Source organism: Vespa mandarinia, chromosome 18 (genome assembly GCF_050613455.1).
Source record: "Vespa mandarinia isolate Hongniang chromosome 18, ASM5061345v1, whole genome shotgun sequence".
NCBI lineage: Eukaryota > Metazoa > Arthropoda > Insecta > Hymenoptera > Vespidae > Vespa > Vespa mandarinia.
The window spans coordinates 1,225,001-1,240,000 of NC_140827.1; the positions used below are offsets into that span (position 1 = coordinate 1,225,001).

Genomic DNA, 15,000 nt, shown 5'->3' on the forward strand with positions numbered 1-15,000 from the left:
TTTCTTTCTATATTATTTAACGTTTGATGTTTTAACCTCTTCTCCTCCCTTTTTATTACCCCTTTTGACTCTCGTCGTATTACGACGATTTCACGAGTTCTAGTCGCGTACGCGTTCGCGTTAGCTCTTCTTCCTCCGCGGTGCGCCGCCGCCGTTGCTGGCAAACGAAGCCGTCTCCTCCTCCTCCTCCTCTTCTCTTCCTCCTCCTCCTCCTCCACCACCACCACCACCTCCTCCTCCGCCGCCACCTCCACCACCACCTCCTCCTCCTCTTCTTCCCTCTTCTCTCAGCAGGCTCGTCGTCGCGAGTTACTACTTGCCGTAAGAGCGCCGCGCGACATTTCGCCGCTTTCAACACGGAAGTAAAACTGTTAAATAAAAAGAAGAAGGGCGTAGGACTTGTCGAGGGCAAAATAAACGAACGATCGCCTTCCACACGTCTTTGTCGTCCTCGTCTTCTTCTTCTTCTTTTTCCTCGTCGTTGTCTTTGTCGTTCTTCTTCTTCTTCTTCTTTTTTTTCTTTTCCTCCTCCTCCTCCTCCTTCTCCTCCTCCTCCTCCTCCTCCTCCTCCTCCTCCTCCTTCTTCTCGTCCTTCTCCTGACGTCGTCGTCGTCGTCGTCGTATTATTATTATTATTCTTTTTCTTTTTATTCTTCTTCCTTTTATTATTATTATTATTATTACTATACTATTATTGTTATTATTATTATTATTATTATTATTATTATTATTATTATTATTCCTTTTTGTTTGTTTCCTTCCTTTTACGATATACCGTAATAAATATTATTATACAAATTTACGAGGTAAACTACTCGTTGTTGACACTTGTAACCCGATTGGGGGGTGTCTTTATCCTACGTGAAAATAAACCCTTCCTTCTATTAAAACCAACTACGACTTCTCTTACTCGCCGTACACGGTAACACCAAACCAGGCACCACGGATTTTTCGAAGCCTCCTCAGACATTGACCCGTTCGGCCGAGATCGGGCTACTCGAGTAACGCCGGACATTCCCGAACGTGACGTCACCGAGCCCCCGTTACCCCGCTACATCTCTCTCAGACCCCATCTCATTCTCTCTCCCAGTCACCCAGCCTCCCCTCTTTCTCTTCCTATCCCACCTCCTCCTCCTCCTCCTCCTCCTTCTTCTCCTCCTCTTCCTCCTCCACTACCTACTCCTACTCTTATTTCTACTCTTTCTCCTTCTCCTTCTCATCCTCCTCCTTTACATCGCGACACAATTGCTATTTGGCAACACTCGATAGATGGCGCGACAATCAAGCTCGCTTACAGTGACCTCTATACTCTTACGCCATTTTCTTCCTAGTATTTTTCTTTGTCGTCATTCGGATCGCCATGTTCATTCTTACTCGTAACCATCTATGTAACTATATCATAATGATTTTGATTCGTCGATATTGGAAGTTACCAGATTATATGGAGATATAATTGGTATTATTATTGTATCGTTCTTTTCTTCTTCCTCTTTCTTTTCCTCTTCTTCTTCATCTTGTTGTTCCTTTTTCTCTCGCTCCTTCTCTCTCTCTCTCTCTCTCTCTTTTATCTCTACCATTTCAGTTTTTTTTTTTTTTTAAGATTGTACCACTAGTGTCAGTCAGATTCTGACGCATTCTGACGTGTACAATAATTGTGCCGTCGTCGATAGGTTAGTTTGGAGTATTAGATATCGGATTGTTCCTTTATTGTTATTAAAAAGATATACGATCATGCTCGATCTTTTTACGATATTTAGTAAAGGTGGGATCGTATTATGGTGTTTCCAGAGTACGTCGCAAATTTTTACACCTAGCGTTAACGCATTAATTAGAAGTGTTATTTTGCAAGTAGGTATATCAAGCATCTGGTATGATTGAATATTAAATTCGATAATGATTGTACGATTTATCGATTTTTTTTTTTTTGTTTTCTTAAAAGATATCATTTTTAACATAAATTAATCAAATACATTGCATATATCTTTTATATTGATAAGTAACACAAGTTTAACTCTTAATATCATTAATAATAGTTATTTATCCAATTTTTGTTTTTTTTTTCATTTTCTTTTTTTTGTGTTTTTTTTTTAGGAACGTACAGGAAATCACACCTTTGAACATGAATCGTTACGTCTACAGTATAAACTGGACAATGAATTTGAATTAGTATTCGTTGTGGCGTATCAAAAAATACTTCAGTTATCATACGTAGATAAATTCTTAAATGACATACATTTACAGTTTAGGGATAAATTTAAAAATGAATTAGAAAGTTCTCAATGGTTTTCTAATTTTGAATTTAAACAATATTACGATCATGTATTGGCTGCAGCCGAACAATGGGCACGGGCGCAGGCTAAAATACCTAAACAAATGCGTACCTTCGATGAGAGTTTAAAATCTAAAAAGACTGTTGCTAGTATGATAGAGAGAAAAGATGACAAGGATAATAAAAAACAGGGTATGTAATAAATTTATCTTAATATTTCTAAATAAATGTATATACTTGAAATAATAATATTGTTTAACGCAATTTGCATAGAATATAAATTATTACTAACATTAAAAATTAGAAATATTTTTCTTTGCTTCTTAGGTAAAAGGAAGAAGGGAACTATTAACAATAATGAAATTGATCAAAGTAAGTTGCTTATTCATGCTGCCTTTTATTAGAAATAATCTAAAGCAGATGCATACTTAACCTTGATTATACATTTTTTTGTTTGGTTGTTTGTTTATTCATTATTCTCTTAACCCTTTGAGTGCTGAATACTCGTGGCCTATGCAGTCCATACGACTGGCGCTGATAATCGCCACGTGACTGAACACTTTTTCGCGCAATAGAAACAATAGAAATTGCCGAATATATACATTTGACCAATAGTACAAATCATTTTAGCCAGGCGCATATTTGCGTCCACAGTCCATACCGATACCATCTGTCGAGCGCATATTTGCGTCCATAGCCTATATCGTTAGCTTTCGCTGGACGCATATGTGCGCCCATATCACTCAAATGATTAAGTATAAGAATAATCCATTGTCAATTGTTTATATGAATTATTTCAGCAAAGGTGCAAGAAATATCAAAATTGGAATCTTCTAAATCACAAATAAATCATAATGGAGAATTGGATGAAGAAACGCTTATTGCAAATCGTATGAAACTTGCTCAGAAATTATCTGGACAAAAGAAAAAAGCCGATAAGCAGTAAATTAATAGTTTTGTTTTTACACACACACACACACACACACATATATATATATATATATATATATATATATATATATATATATATATATATAGACATTTAAGTATAACAATTTAAATTCTTATTAACATTAGTATTTATTATTTATTAATAGGAAGAGTCCCAAGTCAGAAAAAGCAGGAAAGAAACCACGTGTTTGGGAACTTGGAGGGACTACCAAAGATCTTGCTTCATTGGAACGTACCAAAGATAAACCGGAAGAGATTGGAGATTACGTTCCGGCTGATACAGGAGTAAATATCCTTGCATGTAATTAATATACTTATACGATCAGTTGTGACATGTTAAAGGTTATCATTATTTTCTCTCTCTTTTTTTTTTTTTTTTTTTTTTTTTTTTTTTTTTTTTTTTTTTTTTTTGTTTATTAGTTGGTGGGTAAAATGAAGGGTACCATTCGTGATTTGGAAGTTGAAAGTGATTCTGATGATGAAGATTCTGACGATAGGGAAATGGAAAATACGAAAGCACAAGTACAAAAGAAAACAAATAGCATGTTTTCTATGTTCAAGAGCCTTGTTGGGAATAAATCTTTAAAGGACGAGGATATGTTTCCGGTTTTAGAAAAATTCAAGGATCATTTGATTTCAAAGAACGTAGCAGCTGATATTGCACAGAAGTTATGTGATTCTGTTCGTGTTAAATTGGAAGGAAAAGTTCTTGGTACATTTGATAGTGTAACAAGTACGGTTAAATCCACTTTAACCGATGCGTTGGTACAAATATTATCTCCGAAACGGAGAGTTGATATTTTAAGAGATGCTTTTGAAGCTAAAAAGAATAATAGACCATACATTATGGCATTTTGCGGTGTTAATGGAGTAGGCAAATCTACCAATCTGGCTAAGATTTGTTTTTGGTTAATAGAGAACAACTTTCGTGTACTTATCGCAGCGTGTGATACATTTAGGTAATTTAAAAAAAAAAAAAAAAAAAAAAAAATTTTCTTTCTTAATTCATACGCACGTTTACATTATATTCCATGGAATTGTCTTTCATCGATCATCGTCTATCAATATCTTGCGTTTTTTTTATTGTATTTAGAGCAGTCTTTGAATTTCTGATAAAGATGATTTTTGATTTAGAGCTGGTGCAGTAGAGCAATTGAGAACTCATATGCGTCATCTAAATGCCCTTCACCCTCCAGAAAAACACGGAAATCAATCTATGGTTCAACTTTATGAAAAAGGTTATGGAAAGGATGCAGCTGGTATAGCCATGGAGGCGATTAGATTTGCTAAGGATTCCAGGTTCGATGTGGTTTTAGTAGATACTGCCGGAAGAATGCAAGACAATGAACCTTTAATGAGAGCTTTAGCCAAATTGATTAAAGTTAATGAACCAGATTTGGTATTATTTGTTGGCGAGGCTCTCGTTGGAAACGAAGCTGTAGATCAATTAGTGAAATTCAATCAAGCTCTAGCAGATTATAGTAATTCTATCAATCCTCATATTATCGATGGTATTGTTTTGACCAAATTTGACACTATCGATGACAAGGTATTTTCAAGATTTTCAAAATGTATATTTTAAATTGAATCTTTCTTATAACCCCTTAACGCATAGTTTTTTTTTTTTTTTTTTTTTTTTTTTAAACCAGCCAAAAAGAATCAATTTTTTTCTTTTTTTTTTACGTAAAAAAAAACAATTTAGTACATTGTTTTGGCAAAAAAAAAAAAAAAAAAAAAAAAAAGTACAAAAATAATCAAAATTTTTATCCTAATTTTGGATTTTCATACTCACATTGTGGAAAAGAGTTAAATATTGCAATGTTACACGTTTTTTTATCCTTCTTTTCGAATTGCTATTTCGGGAAAAAAAAAACATATTTCTTTTGCTTTCACATTGTTATTTTCAATTCTCAATAATTATATTCGAGTGTGAAAAATTATAGTACCATTAAAATACAACGTCGCTCGAATTAACTCGAGCGTAACAAGTTAAGGGGTTAATAATACTTTTTATTGATTTATTAATCATTTAACGATAAATACAATTTTTTTTTTTTAGGTGGGCGCAGCTATTTCAATGACTTACATTACAGGACAACCAATTGTTTTTGTTGGAACTGGACAAACATATACAGATTTAAAATCATTGAATGCCAAAGCTGTTGTACATGCACTAATGAAATGAATGATATATAAAACAGCATATAAATGAAATTATAATATTCTTTCTAATTGAAATTTATTTATCTATCGTATCTGAGGAAAAATACAAAAAAAAAAAAAAGAAAAAGAAAAAAAAAAGAATAAAAAAGAAAAGAAAAAGACAATGATTTATATATATATATATATATTAAAAAATAAAACAAAACAAAGGGAAAAAATTACAAAATGTAATTTTAAAACGTCAAAAGATAAAAGTCACTTTAATTTCTCAATATTGTTAGGGATATCAGTGACCTCGATCATACAGCATTCCTATTGGATTATAATATAAATTATGTAACATTATATTTATTGTAAACATTTAATATAACAGTTTTATAGAAGAAATCAATAAAAATTGTCCAAAGTAATAATCTTTTTAGAATGTGTATTAAAAAATTTATCATCCTAATTATCTTTCCTTTTTATTAATAAAGATAATAGAGATTAGAATTGACGTTGACACTCTAATAAAATTTACAAATGTGTTAGTTAAAACAACATTGCTTCTTTTTAATTTCTTAATTATATCAAAGTGAAATAATCGTTTGTATAAATAAATAATTTTTTCCCCCACCCTCATCCCCAATTATAATATTTATTTTGATGATTTATATCAATGATTTATACAATATTTTATCAAGTTAATAGATCGCATATGCTTTATGATGGACGATTATTAAATTTAATAAAGAAATGTATAATTGTAATTGGAACGAATTTTTTTTTTTTTTTTTTAATGAAAAGAACAAACGAACAAAATATGATGTCAAGGAATAAAGGAAATTCTAACGAATGATTTTATTTGACAAAACTTTTGCTTTTAAATATTACCCATTGGTAATTGATCGCTTACACGATTATTTCTTTCTTTAATTTTGGAGATTTTATGTAGATCATCGTCGTTTTCTTCTTCTAATTCCCAATGAACGGCATCGTTGAATTTTTCTTCCTCCGTGATCGATCCACAAACGGACGTACGCATAATTAATCCTAAAAAAAAAAAAAACGATTTTTTGTTTTTTTTTTTTATCCTTTTTCGCTTAACATCGAATATAGTTTATAAATAAATATTTTATATTTGTTTGGGATAGCACGTATGTATGTTGTATGTGGATATGAAAATATTTCAAATCTTTTTATGGCGCGATTTAACGACGACGCATGCGTCTTTACTCTTATATTTGAATTTTGGGATAGACGTACAACGCCATCTACAATGAAACTTTTCCCGCCAAATTTATATAATAACGAACAGTGTATTAAACGATGATTAATTTTGAAATTATTTTAAATATCTCTAAAAATATTTTTAACGATTTCGTGTTCATGTCTAAATATGTGTATGTGTGTGTGTGTGTGTGTGTATGTGTATTTATGCGTGTACTCGATTCTATTTTGTGAACGTATGAATGGATTTATATGAAAATTATATAAAATATCAGATTAATTCTAACAAGGATCTCATCTGGAATTTAGGTTCAATCTAATTTTTGCTTTAAAAATGTTGGTATTGTTTGAAATTAAAAGTATTTGTAAAAAATCACGCATGCAACGGAAAGAATAAAAATTTTTTATAGAAATGTTTGAAATGGTGTCAGAAATAACTATGAATTTTATCGAAATTTTTTTATCGAAAGATTCACAAATAATTCCGTTTCAATAACGATTTCTGAATGGCGGTTTTCAATTTTTTTTTTGGAAATTAAAAAATTCATACAAAAAATACAGGCGCAACGAAAAGAATTCAAATTTTATAGAAATGCTCAAAATAGTGTCAAGTGTGACAATAAATATTTTCAAAATATTTTCATGAAAGATTCGACAATGTAAAATAACATAAATAATAATAGTATTTAAAAAAAAAAAAAGTATAAATATATATATAAAAATAGTAAATTGTAAAATAACGCGAATAAAAATAATATTCTAAAACAATGTAAATAGTAATAACAATAATAATATCGTTTAAAAGAAAAAAGCATAAGTATATATATATATATATATATATATATATATATATATATATATATATATATACATATATATAAATGGTAAATTGCAAAATAATATAAATATAAAAAATCTTGAAAATAAATAAAATCTTGTTGTAAAGAAATTGTTGTAAATAAAAAAAATAAAACGACGTCGTTCGTTTGTTTGTGTCTGCTAAAAAAAAAGAAAAAGAAAAGAAAAAGAACCCTCAATATTTTTCCATAATACAGAAATATTAATTTTTCTCTTTCGTACCTTCCGTACTAATTAATATTTCAACCCATGCTTTTGTACATTGTAAAATTGTAATATTATTATTGTTTTAAAGCATTAGCGCATGTTCGTCTACTCGTATCTTACCCGTTATTAAGCCAGAGACGGTAGCCATTAGTAAAGTAACAGCCAACGCAAGTATTTGATAACCTGCTTGTTCTATCGCCGTTCTATTACGACCAGGTAAAATACCATAATCATTTCGCATCTCGGAGCTTAATTTTTCCAAGCTAGGCGCTCGTGCTGGGAAAATCTGTACAAAAAATTTGAAAAGGGGAAAAAAAGAAAAAAGAAGAAAAAGGAAAGAAAATTAAAGCTTAAACGTTAAACAAATGAAACATTAAAAACGAAAAGTTATCAACAACGAAACAAAGTTTTTTTTTTTTTCATCGCTTGAAACATTTAATTATACATTTTCCCTATTTGATAGAGAATTTTTTTTTTTTTTTTTTTTTACGAATTAATATTAAACATTTTAACGCAAATTGTGCACATCTCAAAATAATTTCAAGTTGTTTACTCGTGGTGCGCTATAACCCCTCAGGCAAACTTCGAACGGCTGTTATTTATCACAGAGTGAATAATTATGATTAAAAAAAAAAAAGAAAAAAAAAAGAAAAAAAAAAGAAAAAGAAAAAGAAACAGAATAAAAGATATTGTACATTCTTTGAAGCCTCGGAAATAATAATAAAGTAGGTTTGAAAATGCATTACCAATTCTGTCATCAAAAAAACAAAAAAAAAAAACAAATAATAATTCATGAATCATGCAATAAACAAATTGTTTCAATCGAGCTCAAAATCTGATCTGATGTTGAGTTCTACATTTCTATTAGGATTAACGAGGATTAAATTTTGTCGAAGAACGAATGAATTTTTTTTTATAAGTATTTTTTATTTATAAAATAATTTTAAAAAAGAAATAAAAAGAAAAAAAAAAGAAAAAAAAAAAAGAAAATAAAATCCGCTAATATACGATTTAATGTATCGTTAAAAATTTGAAAATTATTACCCAATATGTTCTTCCTTGAGAAAAATAAAAAAGAATTTAAGAGGTAAGGTACGGTTTAAGAGAATTACGTACCTCGTAAAGGGAATAATCGTAAGAATTTTGCGTGGCCAGTGCGGCCATGATAGCACCGAAAATTCCTGCAAGCACTCCTGGCATTCCGTGCAAATTGTGAACCCCGCAAGTATCGTGTATACGTAGCCGTTTCTGTATAAATGGCTGCAAAAACGTATAGAAAATTATTACTTACTTATTTATACTTGAAAATTTCCGAGTGTTTACACAGGCACGCGTATAACCAATTTATTTGTAAGGGTTGTTTTTACGTAAAGCGAGCCCTTCTGCGACAACGATCTTCCAAGGATTTTGTATACGATTTACGAGCCCTTTACACGGACCGTTTGCGAAGGCAACTAGGATCGGCTCTTACTCGTGGACCACAAAACCCGATACTCGAAGAGGAAAGAAATAGAAAAAGAAATAAAAGATGAATGGATAGATTCATTCGAGGATGACCGGAGCGTCTTACATTCGACGAAAAACAATTTTGATATACTTTTTGAAAATGTATTTGGATAGATAGATCGTTTATCGATCGATTCTTACTTTCGATTTTTCTTTTTATATTTTCACGAATTCCAAACTATTTTTACCAAAATTTCCTTAAGTCCTATTTGAACGTTGATAGTTACTAAATATTACGTTAGAAACTATGAAACGGGCGTTGAATGAAAATAAATAAATAAACAAAAGTGCCCGTTTCATAGTTTCCAACCTAATACATATAATCGTATTACGTAAGTATTTTATCTTTCTTTTTTTTTTCTTTTTTTTTTTCTAAATATTTTTCTAAATCTTTTCATTCTATTCTGGATTTAATGAACGATTACACGTTAATTTCGTATTGCATTTAGATTAAATTTCTGTCAAACGAAGGAAAACATCGTATAACTCTGATCGCCCGTTAATTGCTAGCTCATACATATATATATATATATATATATATATATATATATATATATATATATATATAGATATATCATCTCCTTTAGTTCTCGTTAATTAAAAGATAAATATCAAATACCATAAGATATATGTATCCAAGGACACTGAGCAAACCAGCCAAAGAACCAACGATCAGTGCTCCTATCGGTTCACACATCATACCTGTTAGAAACAGAATATGTAAGAAGATGTAAGAAGATGTAAGAAGATGTAAGAAGATTTGTAGAACTTGTGTTGTCAACGTTCGATTTATTTATTTATTTATCTTTGTTTTTTGCATTTTTTTTGTTTTTTTTTTTCTCTATTGAAATTTATCTCCAAATGAGATTGTTCATGGGATTGAATTGATTACGATGGTATTACGATTAGTCGTGCAATTACGTCGAATTAAGGTAGATAGAGGTAACATGGTATCGTGTAAATACCTGCGGCTGTGCCAATGGCAACACCACCAGCAAGTGTAGAATTTTGTACGTGCACCATGTTGAATTTGTTATCCTTTGAAATTAGAGCGGACGTGGCGAAGGCGATCACGCAGCTTCCCGAAATCGAAAGGAGAGTGTTTATTATGGCTCTCTGTTGGTCATCCCCTTCAAGTGCCGCACTGTTGAACGACGGCCAGAACAGCCAAAGAAAGATCGTACCTTTGATCAAAAGAAATTTCAGATTTATTTACATTTCTAAAGTTTATTATATTTTTCACGTACTTATGATCTCTCCTTTTACTATTTTTACGTACACTATTTACGTATAAGCAAATATACGAATTTTTTTTATTGTATCATTCATAAAAAAAAAAAGAAAAAAGAAAAAAGAAAAAAGAAAAAAGTTCATAAAAAAAAATCTTTTATGAAATATATATATATATATATATATATATATATATATAATAAAATTTATTAATATATACAAATAATAATAATTTATTAATAAATATAATTTATAATTTAAATATATACATTAATTAATTAATTATTTATACATTATATTTATGTTATTATTAAATTCTTATCTATAAATATTTCTTTTTTTTTTTAAATAATTTCTCTTACTTTTAAATTACTCTTGATATTAATTAAACTAGATTATAAAATAATTAAATATATTAAAATTTTAATTTTAAATAAATATTAATTATTTATCAGTTATTATTTATAAAATAACTACCCAATCATATCATTAGTTATAATAAGAATAATTATAAAAATTTATTTATATATTATAATATATGACATATTTTAAATTATCTATTTATTATGATAATAATTATTTTTACTTTATTTAAATTCTTACTTAATATTCGATTATATAATATAATATGTGATATATTTGAAATTATTTATTTATTAGGAGAATACTTTGTTTAAATAATTTTATTTTATTATATTATTATATTTAATTTATATATTTATATATATATATTAAAAATATCAAAAAATTAATAAATATTTCTTTTTAGTAATTTTTTTTATTAAAAATAAGATAAAAATGTATATTTTTTTCATCAAAAATTAATAAATTTTTCTTTTAATAATTTTTTTATTAAATAAAAATTAAATATTTATTATTAAATTAAAATTCCTTTAATAATCTTTTTATTTCTATATATTATATTATAATAAATAAATATATATATATAATAAAATTTATTAATATATACAAATAATAATAATTTATTAAATTTTTATCTATAAATATTTCTTTTTTTTTTTAAATTTAATAAATATCTTTTTTTTTTTTTAATAATTTTTCTTACTTTTAAATTACTCTTGATATTAATTAAACTAGATTATAAAATAATTAAATATATTAAAATTTTAATTTTAAATAAATATTAATTATTTATCAGTTATAATTTATAAAGTAACTACCTTATTATATTTAATTTAAATATATATATATATATATATATATATATATATATATATATTAAAAATTTTATAAAATATCAATATTTTATGAAGTTCAAAAAAAAAAATCTCTCTTTTATTTACTTACCAAGTCGATTCAATAAATTTAACAAATGATAATTTAACGAATAATATAACAATAACCGATGATTACTGCAGTAACGTAATCGTAGAACGATTAGAATGCATTTTATGAGAGAACGCAAAATCAAATTATATGAATGAACTTTGAAAACTTACCGATCATTGCGAATATATCCGATTGATAGGACGGTCCCTCGAGATGATGTTCCTTCGGTTTCTCCTTCATTCCAAATATGAAACTGACGGCCAATCCGAAATAAGCACCAAATGCATGAACGTACATGCTGTCACCGGCATCGACGGCCTATGAAATTCGAAAGGAAAGTTATCATTCCGTTACACTCGAGAATAAGAGAAAGACAGGGTCACGATAGTTCGTAGTAGATTATCTATATATTTGGTAAATCGATTTTCACGGACAGCCGAGTCTGCACGGTAGTTCACGTGAACGAGAACAGAACTGACCCGAGTTAGAAATACGAGGGCTAACTTTTTCCTTTAATACTTTTCAATATCTCAAGTATCGAAATATTGTCGTAAGAAAAAGAGAAAGAAATTTTCCTCCCCTTCTCTCACAACTCAACCACCCAACCACCCACCTCAGGCTTTTTTAAAACTAACACATGCAGGTAGTATAACTCGATTCGACGAGAACGTCGATAGTTCCTTCGATGTTATCGTTCTTTTCAACGTGCGTTAAGTTCGTTTCCTCGAAAATATTTTTTAATAAAAGTTTAACAAAGTTTTATAATATATTATCTTCCTTTTATTTCTTTTTCCTTTTTTCTTCTTTTCTTTTTTTCTTTGAGAAAATAAATATTTAGATTAGATATGTCTTATTAAGAGTTATTAGTTATTAGTTTATCTGTCGATGATAACGATGGCGATACTTTTGCATTGAAATTTTATTAAATTTACACGTTATATCGATGTATCACATTTGCCATGATTAATATATTTAATGATTAATATATAATATTTTCTATATCTTTGGAAGTTACGTTAATATTAATTTTATCGAAAAAAAAGAAAAAAAAATATGGCACAGATATTATGAAACAATTAAATGCTTTAATGAAATTAATTATGTGAACAGAATAGCAAACAATATCCTTTTGTATTAAATCTGTTATTTCGAATATAATTCTCAATCAAAAATTAACAAAATAATTAATTTGCAAATTATTTTTATCAAATATTATCATAAACAAAAATATATTATATAGTTGGATAAATTCTATTTTATATCGGCCATTTATACGTTTGAATTTATTTATCAAGAATATTACAATATTTATATATTCATATTTGATAAATTATTATATATTATAAAAATCGAATTATAAATAACAACATTTAATAGATAAAAGGATTAGTAATTAAATAGATTTAATTCTGATTAATACGAAATAAGATCAAAAGTTTTTAACTGGGACAAAAGTTTTTACGCTTATAGTTGAACTATTTAAAAATAAAATTTGCCGAAAAAGTCTCGTAAAAATATAAACGATTTTACAAATCACTTTAAGATCATTTTTGGTATCTATACTGTACGATTAATAAATGATATCTATCGTATATTAATCACTGGTTATATTTTCTTTTTCCTCCAAAAAAAAAAAAAAAAAAAAAAAAAAAATGCATCGATTGTTTTCATAAAAAATATGAAAAAAAATTGTTTAACAATTAAGCACCATTATGAATAATTTTTAATGATCCGATATAAAATATTAGAGAGACAATTTATATTATGCAACCCAGAGGTAACTCAGATGTAAACCCAGATTCAATTCTGAACTAAACCTAAATTAAATTTGATCTATATTCTGATAAAAAGCAGATAAAACCTAGCATGATAAAAAAAATATATATATATATATCGCGTATAAATCGAAATGTTTCTTAAGCAAACAAATAAAATAATATAAATAAACTTACCATAAGATGATGCTCACCAATGTACTTATTGATGGTGTAGACGATCAGTTCTATGATACCCATAAATACGAGTTGCATATAAGTCGTTTTACCAAGTAGTGCACCCATGGATATCAATGGAGCTGCCACTGCAACGTCGGCACTGAGCAGACTAAAATTTGTGCGATTTGTAAATCGATAGATACAGTATGCGTTATTAAATTCATCCTTCTTTACCTTTGCAAAGAAACGAAGAGAAGGAATGAAAGAGAGAGAAAGAGATAAGGAGAGAGAGAGAGAGAAAGAGAGAGAGAGAGAGATTGAGTATTCATAATGTTCGTTTCAAACGACGAATGACACGTAGCTTATATCTTTTGAATTCTTTTTATAACGTAGGACTCTTTTATGAACGATTTTATAACTTCTACGAAGATAGAAACTTTTTGATAAAGTTTTATAAAAGTCATTTGGAAAGAAATCGTAAGACTACATTTAATGAAATTCTTGAAATTGTTCTGATCCGATTTAATAACTCGTAAGAATCGTAATTCATAATAAATATGTATTCACTCGACTGATATTTATTTTCCTTTCATTTTAGACTTCGACTTGTTTGTGTGTCTCTCTCTCTCTCTCTCTCTCTCTCTCTCTCTCTCTCTCTCTCTCTCTCTTGTAATTCATAAATTTATGATCAAAGTCGTTTTATTCGTTTAACTTTTTAATGGGTTTTAGATTACTAATTCGATCTTCCTTTTTTTTCTTTTCTTTTTTTTTTTTCTTTTTTTTTTCTTTTTTTTTTCTTTTGAAAATTGAAAGTTCAAACATTCGCGAAACAAATTAAATACATTATTTTCTGACTTTTATTTTAATTATCGATATAATTTAACGATATTAGAGTCAATGATACATAATCAAGTTATTTTTCTTAAGTACCAAACAATAGAATTTTGATTTCAGTATTTCCTAGAAAATGGATCCATTTTGAAATATATAAATTTATATATAATATATATATATATATTAGGTTGGAAACTATGAAACGGGCGTTATTGTTTAGTTATTTATTTTCATTCAACGCCCGTTTCATAGTTTCCAACCTAATATATATATATAAAAATAATTTTGAAATTTTAAGTAGTACGTTTCCACGTGTTACAAGAAAAAATTTTCCGAAAATTTCAACGTGCGATCAATTTGGCCAATTCTTTCTAATTTTTTACATCATAAAACGAGACTCTCCATTTGCATATCACAATTTTTTTCCTAATATCGCTTTAGTAACTTAGTATCGTGTAATATGTTTGTGTCTTATTTCATGCCTTTATGGGAGAACAAGAGATTATATAGGAAAGAAAGAAGAACCACCATGGTGTCCCATTCTTCTTG

General features: G+C 28.3%; 3 protein-coding genes across 6 annotated transcripts in view; 1 reads left to right on the top strand and 2 right to left on the bottom strand.

Moving 5' to 3' along the window:
• The window catches only part of LOC118445604 (glycogen synthase kinase-3 beta), an 83,732-nt gene extending 83,562 nt beyond the window's left edge, over positions 1-170 (bottom strand). The window contains exon 1 of one of the 2 annotated variants that reach the window (XM_085662481.1): positions 1-170. This exon is cut by the window's left edge and continues 2,416 nt beyond it. The gene's annotated coding sequence lies outside the window, so the exon portion shown is untranslated. The other variant, XM_085662483.1, reaches the window with a different exon arrangement.
• A 1,441-nt stretch (positions 171-1,611) lies between these two features.
• SrpRalpha (signal recognition particle receptor alpha) lies at positions 1,612-5,513 on the top strand. 2 transcript variants are annotated; one of them, XM_035886744.2, is made up of 8 exons: positions 1,612-1,848; positions 2,092-2,461; positions 2,597-2,641; positions 3,070-3,211; positions 3,367-3,505; positions 3,641-4,179; positions 4,355-4,769; positions 5,280-5,512. In XM_035886744.2, the coding sequence occupies exons 1-8, from the start codon at positions 1,732-1,734 to the stop codon at positions 5,403-5,405; spliced, it is 1,893 nt and encodes a 630-aa protein (XP_035742637.2). In that variant the 5' UTR covers positions 1,612-1,731; the 3' UTR covers positions 5,406-5,512. The 2 variants fall into 2 exon arrangements, with proteins under 2 accessions (XP_035742637.2, XP_085518603.1); XM_085662477.1 differs by lacking the exon at positions 2,597-2,641 and having other exon boundaries at positions 5,280-5,513.
• Positions 5,514-6,191: 678 nt separating this feature from the next.
• Rh50 (Rhesus blood group-associated glycoprotein Rh50) overlaps positions 6,192-15,000 on the bottom strand; it is a 57,176-nt gene continuing 48,367 nt past the window's right edge. For both annotated transcript variants that reach the window (XM_035886746.2, XM_035886745.2), the window contains exons 5-11: positions 13,636-13,786; positions 11,854-12,001; positions 10,129-10,347; positions 9,783-9,865; positions 8,774-8,917; positions 7,778-7,943; positions 6,192-6,415 (exon numbers count right to left, since the gene is read on the bottom strand). In XM_035886746.2, coding sequence (XP_035742639.1) covers positions 6,246-6,415; positions 7,778-7,943; positions 8,774-8,917; positions 9,783-9,865; positions 10,129-10,347; positions 11,854-12,001; positions 13,636-13,786 — 1,081 coding nt within the window. In that variant the 3' untranslated portion in view covers positions 6,192-6,245. The remainder of the gene's footprint in view (positions 6,416-7,777; positions 7,944-8,773; positions 8,918-9,782; positions 9,866-10,128; positions 10,348-11,853; positions 12,002-13,635; positions 13,787-15,000) is intronic.

Bases quoted from the DNA above. Each gene is read 5' to 3' on its own strand.
- SrpRalpha (XM_035886744.2), top strand. From the start codon at position 1,732: ATGCTCGATCTTTTTACGATATTTAGTAAAGGTGGGATCGTATTATGG. The intron at 1,849-2,091 runs GTAGGTATATCA...TTTTTTTTTTAG, and splicing joins TTAGAAGTGTTATTTTGCAA to GAACGTACAGGAAATCACAC. The intron at 3,212-3,366 runs GTAAATTAATAG...ATTTATTAATAG, and splicing joins AAGAAAAAAGCCGATAAGCA to GAAGAGTCCCAAGTCAGAAA.